The sequence below is a fragment of the Phalacrocorax aristotelis genome, chromosome 1, assembly GCF_949628215.1.
Source record: "Phalacrocorax aristotelis chromosome 1, bGulAri2.1, whole genome shotgun sequence".
Lineage (NCBI taxonomy): Eukaryota > Metazoa > Chordata > Aves > Suliformes > Phalacrocoracidae > Phalacrocorax > Phalacrocorax aristotelis.
Genome location: NC_134276.1, coordinates 21,694,903 through 21,715,557, shown reverse-complemented (window position 1 = coordinate 21,715,557; position 20,655 = coordinate 21,694,903). Strand labels below are relative to the sequence as shown.

The following is a 20,655-nucleotide window of genomic DNA, read 5'->3' as shown; positions in this document are numbered from 1 at the left end:
AGTATTCTCAGCTTTTAAAAGATTTTCTCCCCACTGTCTTGACATGCTGTATTGAGCCAAATCTCTGTGTTAATCTCCTTGCTTCTGCAACATTTGGCATTCCTAGATGAAAATTTTCAGCATAGTGTTTCCCAATTTAGAGACAAGCCCTCCTACTTATGAAGAAGAAATTCATGCAGACTAATTCCCTGCTTAAAAGCATACTAGTCATAGACAGAAAATGCCATACCATTTGTCATCATTTTCAGCTGACAAATGGCATAGACATGAAAATACTTCTGGACATGTCTGTCAAACTCTATCCATACTTGTGTAAGTATGTAGTGATCATAACCCCCTCTTTCTGCTGGTTTTATAAAAAACGAGGCTTGGAGAAACAGAAGAGAAAAAGTAATGTTTGGGTTTTTTTTTTTTAATATCAGTAACAGACAGTAAAATTTGGTCTTGCAATAAACACTTCAGAAGTATTTATCTGTTGGTCTGAACAACACCCTTTGCCAGGCAGACAAACAGCACTCATCAGAGCTCATCTCACATTTGAGTCTGTTTCTGAAACAGCTCCCTGCACTTTGCATGAAAATTTGACAGGATGCTATGTGGAATTATTCTGGAAAAGGAAGGTAGCCTGCATGATATTCCTCACTTCTTGGTTGTAGACCTGCCTCTCTCCTTGATCTAAGTTACGGCATGCAGGATTAAGCCTGTGATAGTGGCTTTATGCTATAGAAAGTACCATTTTTACACAACCTAACCATCATTATTCCAGGCCTTTTGACCTAAAACGAAGCCTACTGTTTCCTCAAAACTCCTGCAAATCTGACAAGACCACAGGGATGTCACATGGGGCACAGAGACCCGGGAGCAGGGGTACACCCAGACCTAGCCTGGTTCTGATCGTGAGCACATGCAAGACATTATGTATCTGAAATGCCAGATTTTGCACCTGGGATGGAGTAATGCCGGGCACAAGTATGAACTGGGAGAGGAGTGGCTGGAGAGCAGCCCTGCAGAAAGGGATCTTGGGGTGCTGGATGACAGCAGGCTCAGTATGAATCAGCAGTGTGTCCTGGCAGCCAAGAGGCCAAACCGCATCCTGGGGTGCATCAAACACAGCATAACTAGCCGGTCAAAAGAGGTGATTATCCTGCTGTATTCAGCGCTGGTGTGGCCTCACCTTGAGTACTGTGTGCAGTTCTGGGCCTCACAGATTAAGAAGGATGTGAAGGTCCTTGAATGCGTCCAGAGGAAAGCAACAAAGCTGGTGAAAGGGCTGGAAGGCATGGCCTGTGAGGAGTGGCTAAGGACTTTGGGCTTGTCTAGATTGGAGAAAAGGAGGCTGAGGAGTGACCTCATTGCCCTCTACAGCTTCCTGAGGAGGCAAAATGGGGAGGGAGGTGCTGATCTCTTGTCCCTGGTACCCAGTGATAGGAGGTGTGGGAATGCTTCAAAGCTGCTCCAGTTCGGTAGGTTCAGCTTGGACATTAAGAAGCATTTCTTTACAGAGAGGGTGGTCAAACACTGGAATAGGCTTCCTAGAGAGGTGGTTGATGCCCCAAGCCTGTCAGTGTTTAAGCAGCATTTGGAAAATAACATCCTTTAACTTTTGGTCAGCCCTGAATTGGTCAGGCAGTTGGACCAGATGGCCATTGTAGGTCCCTTCCAACTGAAATAGTCTATTCTATTTAGACTGGGGACCAAGTTCTGCTTTTGGGGCAGAAAGCTGTAGTAGTGTTGACACAGTCTAAGTGCTATGTATGTTTCCAAGATGGAAAGACAGTGCCCAGTTGGTCTAAAGGCTATATATATTTCTGTAAATGTAAATTGTCTGTTATGGGCAGGATGGGAACTCTTCTTAACCCTTCTGCTCTGCCATACGTCTGCCTCTGACTTCTTGCATAAAGTGAATTTTCAGTCTGTCCTGGATCTTAAATATTGCAGCCTCTTTTGTGCTTTTGTAGTTACAGTCTTGCCCTGCTGATACTGAACCAGATGCTGTTGCGCAAATGATTTTCCTGACTTGCCACTAGAGTAAGGGTGCACTGCTCTATGCTCTTCTTGATTCCTCTCTGTTCCTAAGCATCATGCATGAGTTGACTGTCCTTACTTTCAAAGCCTTTGCAGCCCTTATGCATGCTCTTCTCTGACACTGTGAAGCTGACCACCCATTTTTAGTTGGCTAATAATGACAGCTTCTAATGTTCCCATGTTATTTTTTCAGCTGAGCCTCTTAGTATTTTCTCCCACAAAAGTTCAGAGGTTGCTACATGCTGATCTGAATCAAGTGAGGATGATGAGGAGGCACTGTGCAGCTTGTGTCTGAAACCACATTGCATAATGTGGCCATATGTCCCTACAAGCTGGTGCTAATGGCAAGGAAGGAAATTGTAGTTGCTTTTACCTCCTCCCTGCCTTTCATTGCTGCCCTTTCCCAAAATTATCTTGAAGAACTCTAGTTTAGTAATGAAATATTAAAAATGGACAATCTTTCAGCTACTTCAGTGTTGAGACAACACCATGTCCTACTAACAGGTACTGCAGGCTCTGTTTCAAGGATCACAATTCTGGGGTTGGTACTGGGGTGTTGGGACTGTCATTATTACAGGATTGGGAACTGCTGTGAAGTGAGTTTTCTGAGACACCAGGCAAGTCTCCACACTTCAAGCAAGCCATTTTTTACTCAAGTACTGTAACAACTAAATATCAAGTATTAATCACACATGCCAGTCAAGCCCTAGGTATAAGATGCTGTAAATCTGATGCTGCGTGGTTGACCCTGATGGCCACAATCTTTGATGGTTTAGTCTCTGAGGCTGAGATGGCCGGACTCAAGAGCCGCAACTGAAGAGGGCTTCTTCTGACTTCCCCAAGTGCCACTGGGTATTGCTGGAATTTATATACACTCTTCCATAGGTCAGGAGCTGTCTGGTCCAAAGTCATGTTTCTTCTCTCCTCTCCTCACAGGTCTGGTCTCATTGTTCAGGTGGCTGTTCCATATCTGCAGGCTGGCTCCTGATTACGTGATTTCTTCTAATAGCTGCAGAGTGAGTACCTTTATTCTAGATTTGTTTCCATTATGCAACTATACCAAACAAACAGCTATTACAAGATATTTTGCTCCCTGACCTAAATCAGACAGTCCTGTGGTATGTCTGGGTACAAGGCAAAATGGATGTGTTTTCCATTCTACCTTAACTGGGCAGTCTTGTGGTACGCCCGAGTGCAAGCAAACAGAACAAAATCATCAACATCAACACTGAAATTCCCTGCAGGCTGACTGAACAAGAGAGTGAACTTCTGTTTTAGGGGACTATACTGAAACAATTTTTTACTTAATGTATCCATTCATTTTTGATTCAGACCCATACATGTAGCAAATCTCAGGTGCATGAGTGAGCTTTCTTTAAAATAAAGCTTTGCTGACATTATGTTGACAACACGAAAGTAATCCCAACCCATAAATACAACACCATTTCATTCTACCCAGTACTGTTAGGGAAATTAGGAGTGAATACAGTGACCTGGTAACATGCCCCACAGGCCAGTGAACTCAGTTGCTCTCAGGTAAGAGGGTAGATGTGACTTTCAGAGTTGAGAGCTGCTGCCCACCCCTCCCCAGCTGCCATTTTCCAGTTTCACAAATTTGGACACTGTCAGCTTAGATGTCCCAAGTGATTCCCAAGGCTCGGCTGTGCACAGAGGAGCTCTGTGGCATTGGAAGGGATCTCCTGGAAGAGAGCAGAGCTCTGATATGATAGGCTGTGAGAGCCTTTTTTTGGAAGAAATCTGATCAGTCTCCAAAGCTGACATTTTTCTCTACGTGCATCTCTTTTTGGAGGGCTGCCTGAGACCTCATTGCTTTTATGATTATTTTTTCCCCACTCTAGGTTCAATTTATTCTGGGATAATTTAAACCTTTACAGTTTTGTGCCCACAGAAGCTAATAGGTTAAATAGCACATCTTTTCCTGTGGTCTTTCATCTAATACATTTACAAAGAATAATCTCACCTTTTCTTTGCTATCTTTTCTTTCATTCTCCTTGGCTAAAGAGGCCAGTTTCTCTTAGTCTCTGACTAGAGGATAGGCTGCTGATTCCCTTGGTTGTCCCTGTGGTTTCAAGTCATGTTTTGGGGGAACACTCACCAGTTTCTTACTATCATCTGCCATAGGGCTGGTTCTGTATCTACCATTATTCTAATAATTTCCATCTTTTCCTGCTTAACTGATAGTTTGCAATGTGGTCAGTGTTTCTAACCTTCAGGAGACAAGATTTATGCCATTTACTTTCTCCAGAAGACAATTTTTCAACAAAAGATATTAGGTTGACTGCATATTTTGCTGTGTTTTAACTCATTTTGCATTTGCTTTCATGTCTTTTTAATTAGTCTTTCCTTTCTAAAGCCTTGCACATTATTGGTGTTGCACAAAGGATCTGTAGTTGCCCAGATCACTTCTTCCCAGTCTTATAGTACTAACTTCTGTTTGACTTATTAAAAATATTTCCTACTAAAACTCCAGTTTTGTGTTCCAGAGTTCCTGGACAGATATAATCTACTTTCTTCCAAGTAGAGTGAATTAACTTTAATTCCTATGTCAGTTATAGAATGTCAGTTTCTGGACTTTTTTTTTCTACTAGCTATGTCATCTTGGTCCCCATAGTGAATGGTAAAAATAAACGAAATGCTATCTGCTTCTGTTACAGGACCTTTTTTATAGGTTGTGCATGAAGCTTTCTAAGTAAAAAGGCCATATCTCAAATTGTGCCCAGAAATCATGTGGAAGCTGTTGCAGAGTAGGAGATGCATCATTTGGTGAAGTGGTACACTGCACACAGTCTGCAGTCCAAAACTGCTGTGAAGGTCCCTGACGTGATGAATCAGAGCGCAATTTTGTCAGATGCAGTTATGTCAGCAATACACACTTGTCTCACCTGAAGATCCCTCATACCAGGGCTGTCTGCATATCTCATACCTCCTGAAGGAGAGAATGACTTGGCAGGCTCATGATGGTGTCAAGATTATCTCATCACAAACTTTCCAGTAATTCGACATGAAAAAATATTCTTTGCAATAGTAATTGAGGACAAGATAAGTATGAGGAGAAGGCTTGGCTTTCTGAATGCTCCTTTGAGAGCTGTTAATATCTTCTCCTCTATGAAAGTAGTGAGAATATTCTGTAACTGTAGACTTGAAATTTCCTCATCAGGCTTTTGTCAGCCAACTGCAGATTTCTCAGTTCTAGGTCTGAGAATTTCAGTCTACTTCAAACTTTAAGAAGGAGATACTGCAAAACGTGTTCATAGAATAAATACAAATATCACATTTATTTATATCTGATACAGGTTAGTGTTTTGTAGCTATCAGTCTTGCCTGAATCCAAATATCTGTAAACAAAAGGGGACATCGCCACATAATAATTGATACTCATTTAATGAGAGAAAAAAATGAATTCAGCACTTGAAACAGCTTTGATTCTTGGGACTTTAATTACTGCGATAAGCAATTCTTTCCAGTCTTCATTGCAATCATAAAAATCACAGAATCACAGAATGGCAGGGGTTGGAAGGGACCTCTGGAGATCATCTTGTCCAACTCCCTGCTTGAGCAGGGACACCCAGAGCAGGGGGCACAGGAACACGTCCAGGTGGGTTTTGAATGTCTCCAGGGAAGGAGACTCCACAACCTCCCTGGGCAGCCTGTTCCACCGCTCTGGCACCCTCACAGGAAAGAAGTTGTTTCTCATGTTGAGGTGGAACTTCCTGTGTTCCAACTTGTGCCCATTGCCCCTTGTCCTGTCGCTGGGCACTATTGAAAAGAGCCTAATCACATCATCCTGACACCCTCCCTGTAGATATTTGTAGGTATTGATGAAATCCCTGGTCAGTCTTCTCTTCTCCAGGCTAAACAAACCCAAGTCTCTCAGCCTTTCCTCATAAGGGAGATGCTCCAGCGCCCTCATCATCTTGGTAGCTCTCTGCTGGACTTGCTCAAGCAGTTCCCTGTCCTTCTTAAACTGAGGAGCCCAAAACTGGACACAGTACTCCAAATGTGGTCTCACTAGGGCAGAGTAGAGGGGGAGGATAACCTCCCTCCACCTGCTGGCCACACTCCTTTTAATGCAGCCCAGGATACCGTTGGCCTTCTTGGCCACAAGGGCACAGTGCTGGCTCAGGGTCAGCCTGCTGTCCACCAGCACTCCCAGGTCCTTCTCAACAGAGCTGCGAAACCAAAATAATAAAGAAAAAGACCCTGAACTGTCCTTAGAAAAGAGAAAGTCCAACTAAGAACACAACTGCTCCTAACAGCAGGCTAACATCCTTCCTTCGTGGCCATCTGTGCTGCAAGGTGATCAGAGAGGAAGATGCTAGGCCAGAGAAGGTAGTGAGGCCAGTTATCCTATTGATAGCTGAGGTTACACAGTTTTCAGGGAACGGTAATGCCTCCAATCTTACTGATGGAAGACAATTTTTTTAAAGATCTGAAGCCATCTGCTCTTAATTTAAATGTTGAAGTAAAATCAGTAGGAAGATTTGAATAAATCTAAACCCTTCACTTGAAGGTAAAATAACAATCATTTTAAAAACATTGTGTGAAGGGATAACTTTCCATATATATCTATTACTTATGATAGTTATTTGGATTTTGATTTACTTAATAGGTAAGAAATTTTTCCTAAGTATATTTTTTTCTGCTTTAGACATTTGAACATAGACAAAGACTTAATTATTTGTGATCCTCTAAAACAAATAACATAAGTTACATTCTGATTCAGTATACTTAAGCCTGAACTGCCTGTTAGTAGTGTATAAAGTAAGAGACAAAACAGATAAAGGATTCTGATACCAAGATTAGATATTCAGAATTTAGGGCATAACTGACTTTATGGTAAATAAATCCTCTTCCTAAGTTCATCTTTAAAACAAGTTAATTTACTGTTTCATCTTAAGTGCATTTCTGCAAAGTGCACTTCAGAGGTACTCTTAGTCTTCATGTATCTGTTATAATAGTCTTCCGTGTACAGCACTGTAAGGTGCCTTTATGTAACCACGAAGGGTATTTGGTTTTCCTTGTATTTCAGCCACTAGAAGTGTTGCAAAACAATAATCAGCGTGTGAGTTTTCCAGGTTACTCTTGAAGAGAAGTGCTCAAGGGAGATACTTCTGTAGCTAAAAGCATCGTTTTAGCAATCCAAACAAAATCTAATTAAAACAAAAACAGAGAGAAAGAAATCTATAAAAGTACTCACTCCCCCCGGGGAATCATATTTTCAGAACACTTGACCAATTACTTTTCCACCCAGCCCTGTATCACTTACAGATACTGACTTCAACCAAAACTACTGCTGGCATTATTCTGAAATTTTAGTATTTTCTGTACATGGGCTCAGTTCCTATCCTGCCCTTCATCTGGTTTCTCATCAGGGACTTATGTGACTGACAATCCACTGTTAGATAATTCATAAACTCTTGTACTGACAAGTCTGCACAGAACAGTGTGTTGCTACAGTGGATGCTCCTGGCTAGCTCAGATATTAGAAATTAAATAGTTGCATTAGTGTTCAGCTTGGACTTAGTGTACCCTGCTTTATAGCAAGCACAGCTTATTAATTTTAAATGGCAGCATATTGTGCAGTCAAGTCATAACCCATATTCCTGCTATTTTTTTTCTCTGCTGAACAGCCCCATTGTTCATATGTTTGTGACAGCTCTTTAGGTTCCTGTATTATGTTTCATAGACAGCCTCAGTTTCCCGTTTGATTGGAAAACCCATTAAATGGTTCAGAACTAACTCTAAGCACAGAAGGTTCTCCTTCTGCTTGCCCTTTTGCATGGCATTCACTGCTTCCAGTTTCAGAGGAGAGATCTTAAAATCTCCTCATTTCTGGAGCACAGCAGTGAGGTTTTAACCACATGGCTCCTTCCCTCAGTTGTTTCTTTTTTTTTTTTTAAGTCTTTTTCTCCAGCTGCTATGTATTGTTGAGAAATCACTTTGAGACATTTTCATTGGATATCTAAGTTTACTTCATTTGATGAAAGGATTCTTTATACATAATTCAATGGTGCAGTGCCAGGTAAGTTACTGTATGATCGTTTGAATACCACACAATCAAACTGTTAATTAGTCATATTATTACAAATCATTTTTAGACCGTTCATATTGTTGCATGCAGTCATACGTCCTGAGTCACCTTTTCCTTAAGTGAAGTATTGCAATCTTGTGAGATCATCTTACTTGTTGAGAATTGCATTTCCTTTGCTGCTTTGAGAAAGAAACAGATGAATTTGGCACAGGACCTGTTTTTTTGTTTCAATAACTTAGTCTTATTATTGAGAATAAGTATTGTAATATTTTTTGGCCCCTGAGACAAATTTCCTCTACTCCATGGCTTAGAGTAGTGGTCATCTTAGCTGCTGTATCCATGCAGCATTGAGCTGCAAGGAGATAGTGGCTTCATCTTGAGAACCACAGGCTGTCAGCTCTGCTTCCTGCGGCACTGGATCATTACTGCTCCGCTCCTTCTGGTTTTGGAGCTAGCAGCTGCTCCATTTGCTCAGGTAACTGAACAATTTTCCAGTATGTGCTACAGATGTAGCCATACCGAATCTACTACTCACCGTTATGGCCTAACTTCTCTGTCTGCTGCTGGAGGCTGTCATCTCTGTTTTAATAATACAGAAGTTTTCACAATTAATGAATTTCAGTGACTGTCAAATGACTGCCACACTGTGAGGCAAAGAGCAGGAGAAGGGGCTCACTCAGTTTGAGGGAACTACTTAACCTTGCTGCAGATAAGAGACCTTAACATTGCTTTGAACTTGCCCTGGACTCTGGTGTGTGTTTTGATGAGCAATGTGTCTGTGCTCTCACCGACACTCTTGCTGGTGCAGCTTTTTTATCTTCTAGGTCTTGTGGTTTGAGTAGGTGCTAAAACTGCCTAAATGTAAACAAGTTGCAATTAATTTCTAGAAAACCTTCATAAACCAGACTTTTCTCAAATACCTGGTTGGGCACCTGGTTCATGCAATCAAGGTTAAATACATTCCCAGATCTGTGATTAGCTTGGCAGAGTCTCCTGTGGTTTTTGCCCGCCTCACTCCCCATGTGGCATATAGTCATCAACTCAGGTTTAGCTGGGAATTTTCTTTGTTTAACAAACTTCCTGCTGTTCTAGGAACCTATGGCAATTATGGAGCTGCTGGTCAGTGATTATACTGCTCTATGGGATCCAAGAGGGATAATTGCTGTTCTTTTTATTGCTGGTGGTGGCCTTGGAAGGGGTAGGCACAAATAATAATATTTGATCCAAAAAAACCAATGACTACAAAATTTTTCCCAATTTTCATCTGTTAAATTTTTATCCTAGTACATATATTTGTCATGTTTCATCAAGAAGGAATAATGCCTGCTGTGCCAAATGCATCAGTCATCACACTCTAGAAAAAGAATCACTTTTGTACAGCTACTGTAAGTCTGTCCTCTAAATAAAAATCAACAAAAGTGCAGCATTTTTATTAACGATAATATTGATAGCATTAATAATATAGTATTTATAGTATTAATACTATCAATAGTATAAATAGTATTAAAGTGTTGGCATTTTTGAAAGCTTTAGTTAACTTTTAATCTTAAAATTGTATGTGATAAAGCATGAAAGCTCATGTAGTGCATAACAGTGTAAATGGAGGGCCATATACTTTGCTGACGGCACTGATTTATATCTGCTGGTGGCCTGGACTACTCATTTCAGTTGAATTTGCTACATCAAAACTGTCTAGACAATAAACATATTAAGGACATATCTACTTCCAGCATTTCCAGCTTGCTGGCACATGGTTATATTACACTGTATCAGGCTCATCTCAAATTTCTGCAGAGCAGGAATCTCTGAGAAGCAACTACATTTGTGTGGTACCTGCAGCTGTGTGATAGCCTTGAATTTAATTTAACCTTTGATAGAAATGCATTTTGAACCTTGCTAGTGTATTTGTGCATTGACAGGAGCAATTTGTACTTAAGATGTGTCTGTCTTCTCAAAATTTTCATACCTGGATGGTCTTTTTTTCCAGGGTTAGCTGCTTCCTCTGGACCATGCACCAGTCCTTGTTATATTCATAGTGAGTGTGGCCTAGGCTCATGCAGACCTATTGCTGCTATTGCATAGAGTGGGATTTTAATTATGAGAATTAAACCTGTCATATGCTCCTGCCTAATAAATCCAAGAGAAAGCAGAATTTAGTGAAACAGTGGAGCCATTCTGTATTTATAATGGTATACAGGAGATTACAAGTTAGCCCTGAAATAATCTTAAGATCTACTACTTAAGATCAGAGATTAGACCTCAGGCATATTTGGTTTCCAGCTTGTTCTGCCTCTCTTGGCACTCATTTATCAGCCTTCAGTTTTGCCAGGTGTCCTTGCTTTTCCCCTTTTAAAGGGATGTTTCTCTCACAACGCAAGTTCTTAGTTTATGTCACAAGGCACACCTCTCTGTATTTGCTGGTAAAACCAGCCGTGCTGCAGCTCTGGTCAGCTCAGTTTGCTCTCGTGCTATGCTGCTCACAACTGCTCTCCTGCTTGTGGATCTATACCTCCTGTTGTTGTGGTCTTGTTTATTCCAACAGAAGTCAGCATAAACAATAATGGTTTTGTGATCAAATTGTGCTTTTAAACTGTATAAAACATAAATTGAGAATTAGCTACTGCCATGCTTTGTTCACAAATTTTCTCCTCTAAACTTTGGATTATGTTCAGTAATTCTGATGGTTCTTGCATGCTTCCCATGCTGCTGGATGAAGTATTAGCAGTTTTAATTTAGTTATTATTGCTGAGGACAAAACCTCAGTGTATGTGTAGTTTAGACTGTATGTAGTAGAATGAGAAGTTTACACTGACCCTAATATTAAAAGGATGGATGAGGAGTGAACAGATAGTCAGATAACCCCTAATGGTTTTCACACCAGAAATTTCTGGAACAGTATTAATATATATGTATCTACCTGATTTGCAGGCAAAATTAGGTATTTGCATAGTTATGTCTGTGGCTTCATACCTACAACTAATCACAGACATCTACAAAACTGAAGATGCTTTTTACAGATTGACTACTAAACCTCCTCCGCCAAAATGCAATTAAAGACAGACATAAAATTCTCCAGCAAATGTGTTTCCTTTTAAAAACTATAAATCCCACAATAGAAAATTGGCATAGGCAATGGTTGTAACCGGTTCCTTCCCAGGAGAGATTTATGGTTATATCTATACTAATAAAGTCAATGATAGAATTTTCTCAGATGCTGCAGCTCAATATCATATAAAGATATAAGGTAACCTGTATGACCACCTCAGGCACTGAAGAAGTGTAAGGTCAGGAAGCTAGTGTGCCAGGGCCAGTCTGTATCTGGTACCTGACAGCCAAGTTGGCTCTCCTTCTCACCATGGGAGACAACACAGAGGCAATCATGTCAAAATCTTTCTAGGATTGTAATGTGATCTGGTAGCAAACTGACAACTCCATTTGGTCACATCCATGCCAGCAAGACTAAGCTCTTTCGAGGACTATCAGAATGATTTGCCAGTGTAGAGATGTCACTTCATGGTGGGATATAACTTGTTCTTCTGCTAAGCAAACTATTTATTGAATTAAAATTTTTCAGGCTGCTTTTGGGTACTTTGGACCTATTTATTCTCTGGACAAGGTGTCATTGTCAACAATCCTAGAAGATATTTTTAATTTCCTTGGGTGTGTCAGTACCAAAAGCAAGTAACATATCAATTCTTTTGAAACAAGAGGGTTTTCAGTGTCCTGGGAGAAATACAGCAATTACTGACTTACTAAGATAATGGATTTAGCTAGAGTCTTGTCAGCATGCAAGTCATGCACAGTCCTATGTGTGAAATCATGCACAAAATTGCAATGAGTTAAAAAGCTTCCCCACAGCAACATAATAAAGGACAATCTTTGAAAGGCCAGACCTAGAAATAGAATGCAGTCTGAGAAAGTGTGTCACTCACTAATTATGGAAAGGCTGTCTCTTAAAGTCATAATTAACTTTCTATTATAAACCTGCTTTTTCTTTTTCCTTCCCCAAGACAATTGAAGCTGCTCAAAAAACTTTAAACATTTTTTTTTCATGTGTGATTTTACTAATGATGTTTTAGGGGAAACAGTATAAGCTGGCCTGGTCTTCCAACTGTAGCTGCACCACAGAATGCCAGGACACCCCTGAGCCTGGCTTTCCACTGCAGCCAAAATGCCTTTCCTTAGTCCTCCCCTCCCAACTGCAACCCATTACACAGCAGGGCTGCAACAGTTTTACTGTCTATGGAAGCATTCATATCTGGGCAAATGAGGCTGGATTTGCATGGCTGTTTGCCTGAGTCTGTTTTACTTACATATGACTTAAGTGTGGAACTTTTCTTTGGATTACATGTTAGATATACATCTCAGCATCTGTAGAAAGAAAAATTTATATTGAAGCCATTTAGCAATACATTATGCTAAGTTAAATTCTCCATTACACTTTTCATGGTAAACATGCATTCAGAATTCAGCTTCAGTCTATATACTTTGATATTTCATTTACTGAGTAAATCCCTAAGTATAAAAAAAAAATATTCAAGCCACATATTATACCCTCCTTTCTTTCATACCATTTGTATTTCAATACCATACTTACAGAGTAAACTAATTCACCTTTTGCAATTTAGCCACAGTTGTTTCCCTTTCTGGGTCAGGAAAGAATGTCTGTGCATCACTGTCTGAAGAGGGACATAGGCAACTGCACATTATGAAAAGACTTGCCAACCCTGACAGAGGCTCAGAGAAGGATTTACGTTTGCACAGGTGCAGAACAATAATGGAATACCACTGTCACCCTCCCATCTTTCTCAAACGTATCTTCCTTGGGTAATAACTTAACATGTATATTGAATGAAATATTTTCTGCTGCTTGACAGCACACGCCTTGCCTCACTTATACACTATTCTGTTGCCACAAAAATTCTGTGTCAGCTTGAAGTAAGTAATTCCCAAAGGTATGTGCAGCATAGGGTAGATGTTGACCTATATAGCTGGGAGTGGGGATTAGCTGGGAAGACTTTGAATTCTCCCTATGAAAAGTCATTGCAAGCTAGTCAATCTTTTCCCCTAGCTGCAAGCCATTTCAATAGAGGGGCAAAATCCTTCTCCATAAATGTTCTGCCCATGCTGTTATTTGCTTTAATGGCATAATTTTATGTCAAGACTGTAATATATATCCTAGAGCTCTTTTTTTTTTTTTTTTTAAGCAGACACTGATGCAAAGAAAGAAACTGAAAACTTGCCCTATTATTCAGCATACTTACAGCTACATGTGTTTGTTATTGTACTGATTGCATGATATTGTACTGGAGGATAAGCAGGAAACCTCACTGCTCTTTTTCAGTTCTCCATGTGCTTACAAGTACTGTAACGCACAAGGCAGTTTATAATTAGTATCATGACTCACTTAATACTAGTAACTGCAACTATGCCCTCAGAGGAAATTACTTTTCCATACCCTTCAGTTCAATTCTGTTTTGTATTAACAGCCCAGCCCTTTTCTCTTGTGTCTTTTCTTCCAGAACTCCTGAACTGATGTTAAGAAGTGTCTTATCGCAAGTGTGAGGGAGAAGACAAATCAGACTTTGGCCCTCACAAATACTCCCCCAGCTGTGCCTGCTTCCAGGAAAAAGGACAACAAAGCAGAAACAGCAGCTTCCAGAATTCCACTCCTTCTCCAGAAGATAAATAATTTGCACAAGAACGTGGCCTGAATTCAGTTAAAGAAAATAAACAAGACCTCCTTACTTCTGAGACCTGTCCCATTAAGTCTGTTCCTGATTATAAGAGAATGTACTTTTGTGAACAATTAAGCAAGCGCCTTTAAAAGAAAACTGGAGAAGTAGCATATGGTGAGGCATACAAACATCTTTCAGAGTTCAGGGTTGGAGTGAACACTGAGTTGTTTCACATGCATGGGCTTTCTCGTGTCCACTGAAGAGAAGATGAGCCTCCAAGCAAAGAAGATTTAAAAATAATTCACTAATTTATAAATCCAATATCTACTTCATGTTCCTATCAAGAAGATATCAAAGAAAAAGAGACAATGGAGATCGAGGATAAGCACAGGTAACAAAAACAACTCCTGAAAAAATTTTCTGTTAGGCTGACATGTTCTTGCTCAAAACCCCATGGTCAGTAAGTTAAAGATTGAGTCTGAAACTTGCCTAGTGTTTGTACAAAATAGCTACTTTTAAAGGTGAAATTATTTATTCAGTTACAAAATCATACGTAGGTGCCATTACTCCTGTGAGTAATGGATTCATAGTCTAACTTCCAATTTCCATGTACAGCCTACATTAACTACAGCATTTTCTGAGAACAAGTGAAAGTTTTCTTCCTGCACCTGCCTAACTTTGATTTTGACATATTTTTTTTACTGGAAAGAATGTATAATCTTGCTAACAGCTAAAAAGCAAAGCAAGTTCCTTGTGTGAACAGTGTCTAAACAAATCTTATGCGATAAATGCTTATTTGGGTGTTAAGTTGTAATTAGAAGTGTTCTTATTTGCTATCAGTGGGCCTGCAGGAAGATGACAGCCTCCACCCTCAACCGTGCAACCTGCAGAATCCCCAGTGACGTGCAGCTCTATAATGTAAAGCCTCTACTTTTTTTCCTGGGTTTTAAGAAGGTGGGCTTTGCACTCTGTTAGAAAGTTGCCATTAGCAACAGCTGACTATTGTTCCAGGGTATGTTCCACTGCCTTTCTGGGTAATTTGGTGAAAATTCATGAAAGTTATGTATTCCTATTGCAAGGTGACTGGGTTAGCAAATTTAGGGGTTTGAATCTCTGCCTTTTACCTCTAGATTAGTTAACTAGGCCCTTCTAAATCAACTTTTGTACATCTGGGAATCTCTCAGGTTTAGACAGACATTGCACAAATTATCCATGCAGCAAGCTATTCTATAATGCAGTAAGACATGAAGGTCTCTTGTAAAGACCTAGTCTGACGGTCAACTTGGTTGGCACCAAGGACTGAAACTCCTTGGTCTTGGGACCAGAGGTGAAACTACAGAACTGCTAGGGACAACAGCTGGAAAGTATGGATTGTCCTAGAGCGAGCTGCAGGGCCAATATTCAAGCTGGAGCCTGTGCATTAGACAGAGGCGGGTCTGAGTAAATCAGGCTTCAGACTTGTAGCCAGGGAGAGGCAAGCAGACTTGACTTGACACATACTTGACTTTTACATGTGAATGGCTCAATCTGTTCTGCTAAAAGTAGGTTTCTTGCAGTGAACATTATTCATGCTGCCAACAATTTGAAATTCTATATTTCAATATTGACATTCTTGGATACTATTAAATGATGGGCTTTGTTCCACCAAGATCACAAATGACAAATATCCTGTCATGTCAGTTATGTAGTAATTTTTGCTCATTTGGTTCCATGCAGTTTATGTTTTTTATGCAAGTCTCAGTTAAATTTAGTTTCCATCAGACTAGGTAGTGATATTTCAGAATCCCCACTGGATTTTTTTTATTTAAGTATCTGTCAATTATAAAAAATCACAGATCTCAAAGATTTTGGTACAGCATTTTACCTAAGCTTCAACTTTAATATTGATGTCGTACCTAGTTATTTTTAATGATAGTCAAGTGTCAATTTTCAGATCATTGTGCAAAATTATGGCTTTAGATGCCTAGCTTGAAGCTTAGCTTTAGCAGACCCTCGTGCCTTTGTGATGTCACACCAAATTAGCTTGCTTATAAAATTTTTGTGTATAGTTTTCCTCCAGCATGTTTTTAGTCCACTGCAAATAGATGCTTTTTGGTGCAGAGCCAAGCTTTTATGCTTTTTATTTTTTTGTACAGTGTCTATAATAACAAGATTGTGCTCCCAGTTGGAGCGTCATGGATTTTGTGCAATATATATAAAGATAGTAGCTAAAGTACAGACTTCCAGTCCAGGTTTTGACTTTGAAGTTTTAGAACTTTTCATTATATATATTTGGTACTATTATGTCAATTAATGGTAATAGGGGTGCAGTTCCCTTAACTTCCCATCCTCATTCCTCTTTCTATCAACACAGAGATGCAATACAAATATTTATTTTTTTAAAAAAAAGCTTTTCTAGCTAATTAAAAAGAACTCCTTTTCCAGAAAGGCTTCATTGATTACAGTGTAGATGGTGTTTACTGCAATGTTAGTTTGTGTTAAGCACCTTCCACCGTTAATCTGGTTACTGTGCATCCACAGAAATCTTTGGGTACTGAAGTGCTTTAAACTGGTCCATGACCAGAGGGAGGGAGTGAGTGCACTGCAGCTCTTGCAGTGCTGATGCTCAGGTGGGATACAGTCACACTCCAGCTTTTGTTACCGTCAGATGCTAATCCAGCCTTCACTGACTGTGAAACCCTTTACTGCTGCAAGTTTTGGGTTGGTTTTTTTTTTTTTTTGCAGTGTGGCTACTTCTGTTCAAGATAGGCATAAGCAGGCTAATCGAAGAGAAGTTAACACAGGCTTAGTTAACTTTGCACTTAAGTCATACCCATATTTCAGTAGAGATTTTACATAGATTATAATAGACTTATTGTATCTAATAAACTCTTTCCATAACAGTGTATGTGTAAATATTAATACATATGCATAATAAATAAGCGTACAGTCTGTTGTACATTTAAAAATCTGCTCTGTAGCTTCTATAGATGTCCCGTTCCCCACCTTACTTTCCTTAACCTTTGTAGAAAATGCCCTGGACTTCTACATTTCCTGCTTCTCTTGTGTCCAAATATACAGAGGTATGCCAAGAGGATACCGTACCTCTTCTGCCACACTGACAGACATGTAAACAACAGTGATGGCATTTTCAAAAGCACCCTGCCCCCAACTAGTGAAAGTTTTATCATCCACTTCAAAAGAAGTGGTTAGGATAACTTTATGTCTTATCCTTGCTGAAGCTACAGGGTAGCACACCCCTCCATGCTGAGGATGTCACAGCTGCCTTGTGCTTTGTCTCAGCTCTGCAAAATGAGCCACATTAGCTCAAACAATTCAAATAGTAAGAATTTGTTAAATTGGGTAGTACCATCTGAACCAGGGTAAGGGGCAATTATGTAAGAAGTTCCACTAGTAAACTGGAAAGAATAGAGAAATGCAGTGGGGGTGCAGGAGGCTGGAAGTACTTGATGTCTTACCCCATGCTACTTTATGTAGGACAGGATGTGGACACACAGCCTTTGATTCCCAATGAATGATTGTGCAACTCTTGTGTATGAGCTAGTGTTTGGAGCAGTATTTACTTGCAGCTATTACAGTTGTGTGACTGGACTTGTCATGTAACCCAGGAATCCCTTTTTCTCCTCTGTTTTCCCAGAAGAGGATGCCCTGTGCTGTTTCTTCCCCCTTTCCCCCTTTCCTCTCACTAAGCCTTACATATGGCTCATGTTTCTTCTTCTGTGCCACCCATCCTTCTGTTGTCTGAAGGATAAATTATTGCTTGTATTTCTGTATGAAATGCTGTTATGACAGAGACAGAACTGATACGGAGCTGGTAAAGAGCTAGCGTTATCTGGAAGGGTATTACTGGGTATCATCCACTATCTGATGTACAAACGCTTGCAGAGGTCCTTGAAGCTGTGGCTTTTCAGCGTTTAAGAAAATTACATGTCTTCTATTTCCTTCTGTTTGATATTCTAATTGTCTCCATATACATAGGGCTCTGTTCACTGATGCCTAGAAAATATTATGAAACTCTGGAGCATAATTAGATGCAGTATTCAGAAACAACAGGGATGGAGAAATACTTTTTAAAATGTTTAATGCATGTGTAATCAGGGGCCACTGATCCCATTTTAGTTATTAAGTGGATTTTCCTCACCTATGTAGAAAGATAATAGCTTCATTAAGTACTCCGGAATGAAAATAAGAAAAATGCCTTAAGGTAGCATGGAAAAAAATACCTTTCATAAGCTGATTACCATGTGTCCTAAAGGGAGGCAAAAAACCTAGGCCTGGATTCATTACAGTATTTAGGAACCTACATTAGGCACTGAAATAAATTTGCAAATTTAGGCTCTGCTTTTTTGATATTTCAAGGTTAAAGTGGGTGTTCTAAATCTGGTCCTTTTATTGACACCAAAGGCTGTAAGAAAACACCGCCATTAATTTAACATGTTGCTTATTAAAAAATGTATGCCAACAGCAGTTCCTGCAACACTGCAGTCCCTCCTAATGCACTTCTCTAACGAGCAAATGAAGTGTTTATTTTTATCACTATTTTGGTTTAATCTTTTGCATAATTTGAAATGCCAAACATTTTGTACTGGTATTTTGTTATTTGTACCATCTGGAATAGAAAACCCTGATTCTTCGCAATTCAAATTTGTGGATTAATGGTTACTGTACTATAGTTAAGAGGAAGGTTTTGTCCTCTCTTTGAGGACTTACTTTAAAGTAGTCTTTTCCTAGAGGTAGATCTAAGAGGAAATTTTACTTCGGCATTTGAGAAGATTTTGGAATTTTATTATTTATTTGTGCCTTCTTGCTCTGCTCTTGATTTGCAAAGAATAAACCGAAACAAGTTTTATAGGTCTTTTAAGTACTTTCCATTAGCATTTGCTTAGTGCCATCAAGGAACTGGCTTGAACATTAAAGCAAATAACTGAGAGATCAAAATTGTTAGGTGGAACCAAATGGCTGTTCCTGGCCTCTGTTCCCTTACATCTTTTGTTCGTTTTTAGTAGCTGTCCTGGTTTAACCCCAGCCACCAAATAAGCACCACACAGCCGCTTGCTTACTCTCCCCTGGTGGGATGGGGAAGGGAATCAGAAGAGTAAAAGTGAGAATACTCTTGGGTTGAGATAAAGACAGTTTAATAAGTAAAGCAAGAGCTGCGCACACAAGCAAAGCAAAACAAGGAATTCATTCACTACTTCCCATGGGCAGGCAGGTGTTCAGCCATCTCGAGGAAAGCAGGGCTTCATCACATGTAGTGGTTACTTGGGAAGACAAATGTCATCACTCTGAATGTCTCCCCTTCCTTCTTCCCCCAGCTTTATATGCTGAGCATGACGTCATATGGTGTGGAATATTCCTTTGGTCAGTTGGGGTCAGCTGTCCTGGCTGTGTCCCCTCCCAGCTTCTTGTGCACCCCCACAGGCAGGGTGGGGTGAGCAGCAGAAAAGGCCTTGACTGTGTGTAAGCCCTGCTCAGCAATACGGAAAACATCCCTCTGTTATCAACACAGTTTACAGTGCAAATCCAAAACACAGCTCCATACTAGCTACTGGGAAGAAAATTAACTCTACCCCAGCCAAAACCAGCACAGTAATATTTCAAAAGTATTTTGTTCTTTTGATATTTGGCATTCAGAAACACACCAACTTGCAAAAGGAATAAGACGATACTTTCTTCCAGTTCTTTAATATTGGAATAAGCCATGATCATACAGATATTTTGCTTACAAGCTGCCTATAATGGTTTTACATGAGGAATAAAGAATTGATTTAAACTCACTGCACCAATCTATAATAAAATAGTTTCAGCAGATTACTTAAATTGTGTAACAGATTTTAGGGCAAAACTAGATTTTTTGTTTGAATGAAATGCTTCACAGGCCAGAGGGTTTTTCTGGTCATTTGTACTAGACAGGACTATAGCCAGTTCAGTGATTTCTTTTAAGAAAAAACTTACTTGCTTTCTGTTAATGGAGTTTTTAAAATAAAATAGAAACTTTCCAGTAAGGGCTGGCTTTCCAATGAGTAGCATATGTGTCATCAGCAAATGGTAGGCTTATTCTCAAACTTCTTGAAAAGACATTAGTAAGCAAGAATAAAGCAAGCTCCTGGCAGTGACTACAGACCAATGCAATGTGTAATTTCCAGCTAATGTGAAATATATACAATGTAATGTTTAAATCATCATTTAGAAACATTTAAAACAACATTTAGAAACACTTAAGGCGTTGATTTAAGAATGAAGGTAAGTGCTTACTGTGTGATAGAAAGTTTTGATTTTATGTTTGGCGTGCACCGTCTCAAATCTAGATGTAGTTTTTGAGTCACTGCTACTTGCCTGCCAGCACTGCAGAACGTTATTTGCTGCACTGGAAGCTACTGTACTGCAGCGGGTTTCCCCTTGCATTAGTGACCGCATCAAGCTTGTTTCTTATGATACCACACACTCCTTTTGCAGACTCCATTCCATCTTTCTAAGCACAGTGATAAGGAAGGAAGGGGCTTGCATCGATCTCCTCCTGCTCCTGCACACTTATTTTAAATTATTGGAATTATGAGGGCATTCCACAACACAAAATTTTCTGTTTTCAAGGAAATGTCACTATGAAAATGGCTTTAATTTAATTTTATAAAAATACTTTAATGTTGCAGAGACTTTTTCAATTCTTTTTATTGCATGTCCTTTCTTGTAGAGGTTATATGACCTCATTCTGAACCGAACAGAACTCTTCTTTATAGCCACAGGAGAATTTTCCATATATATTTTTTAAATCTAAATGCTGTTCTGCTTGGAAAAGTGGTTATAAAAATGTTATCACAGGAATTTCTAGATGTAGTGTTTAAAAATTCTCAAATTGGTCCCAATAATTTCAGACTTAAAAGATATTTTTTTCTAACTGCC

The 20,655-nt window shown here is 39.6% G+C and overlaps 1 protein-coding gene across 2 annotated transcripts in view; it reads left to right on the top strand.

Annotated features, from left to right (window-relative positions):
- The window catches only part of SACS (sacsin molecular chaperone), a 66,908-nt gene that overhangs the window by 5,408 nt on the left and 40,845 nt on the right, over positions 1–20,655 (top strand). For both annotated transcript variants that reach the window (XM_075083499.1, XM_075083515.1), the window contains exons 2-3: positions 2,962–3,041; positions 13,600–14,146. In XM_075083499.1, the coding sequence (XP_074939600.1) occupies positions 14,124–14,146 (23 nt within the window). In that variant the 5' untranslated portion in view covers positions 2,962–3,041; positions 13,600–14,123. The remainder of the gene's footprint in view (positions 1–2,961; positions 3,042–13,599; positions 14,147–20,655) is intronic.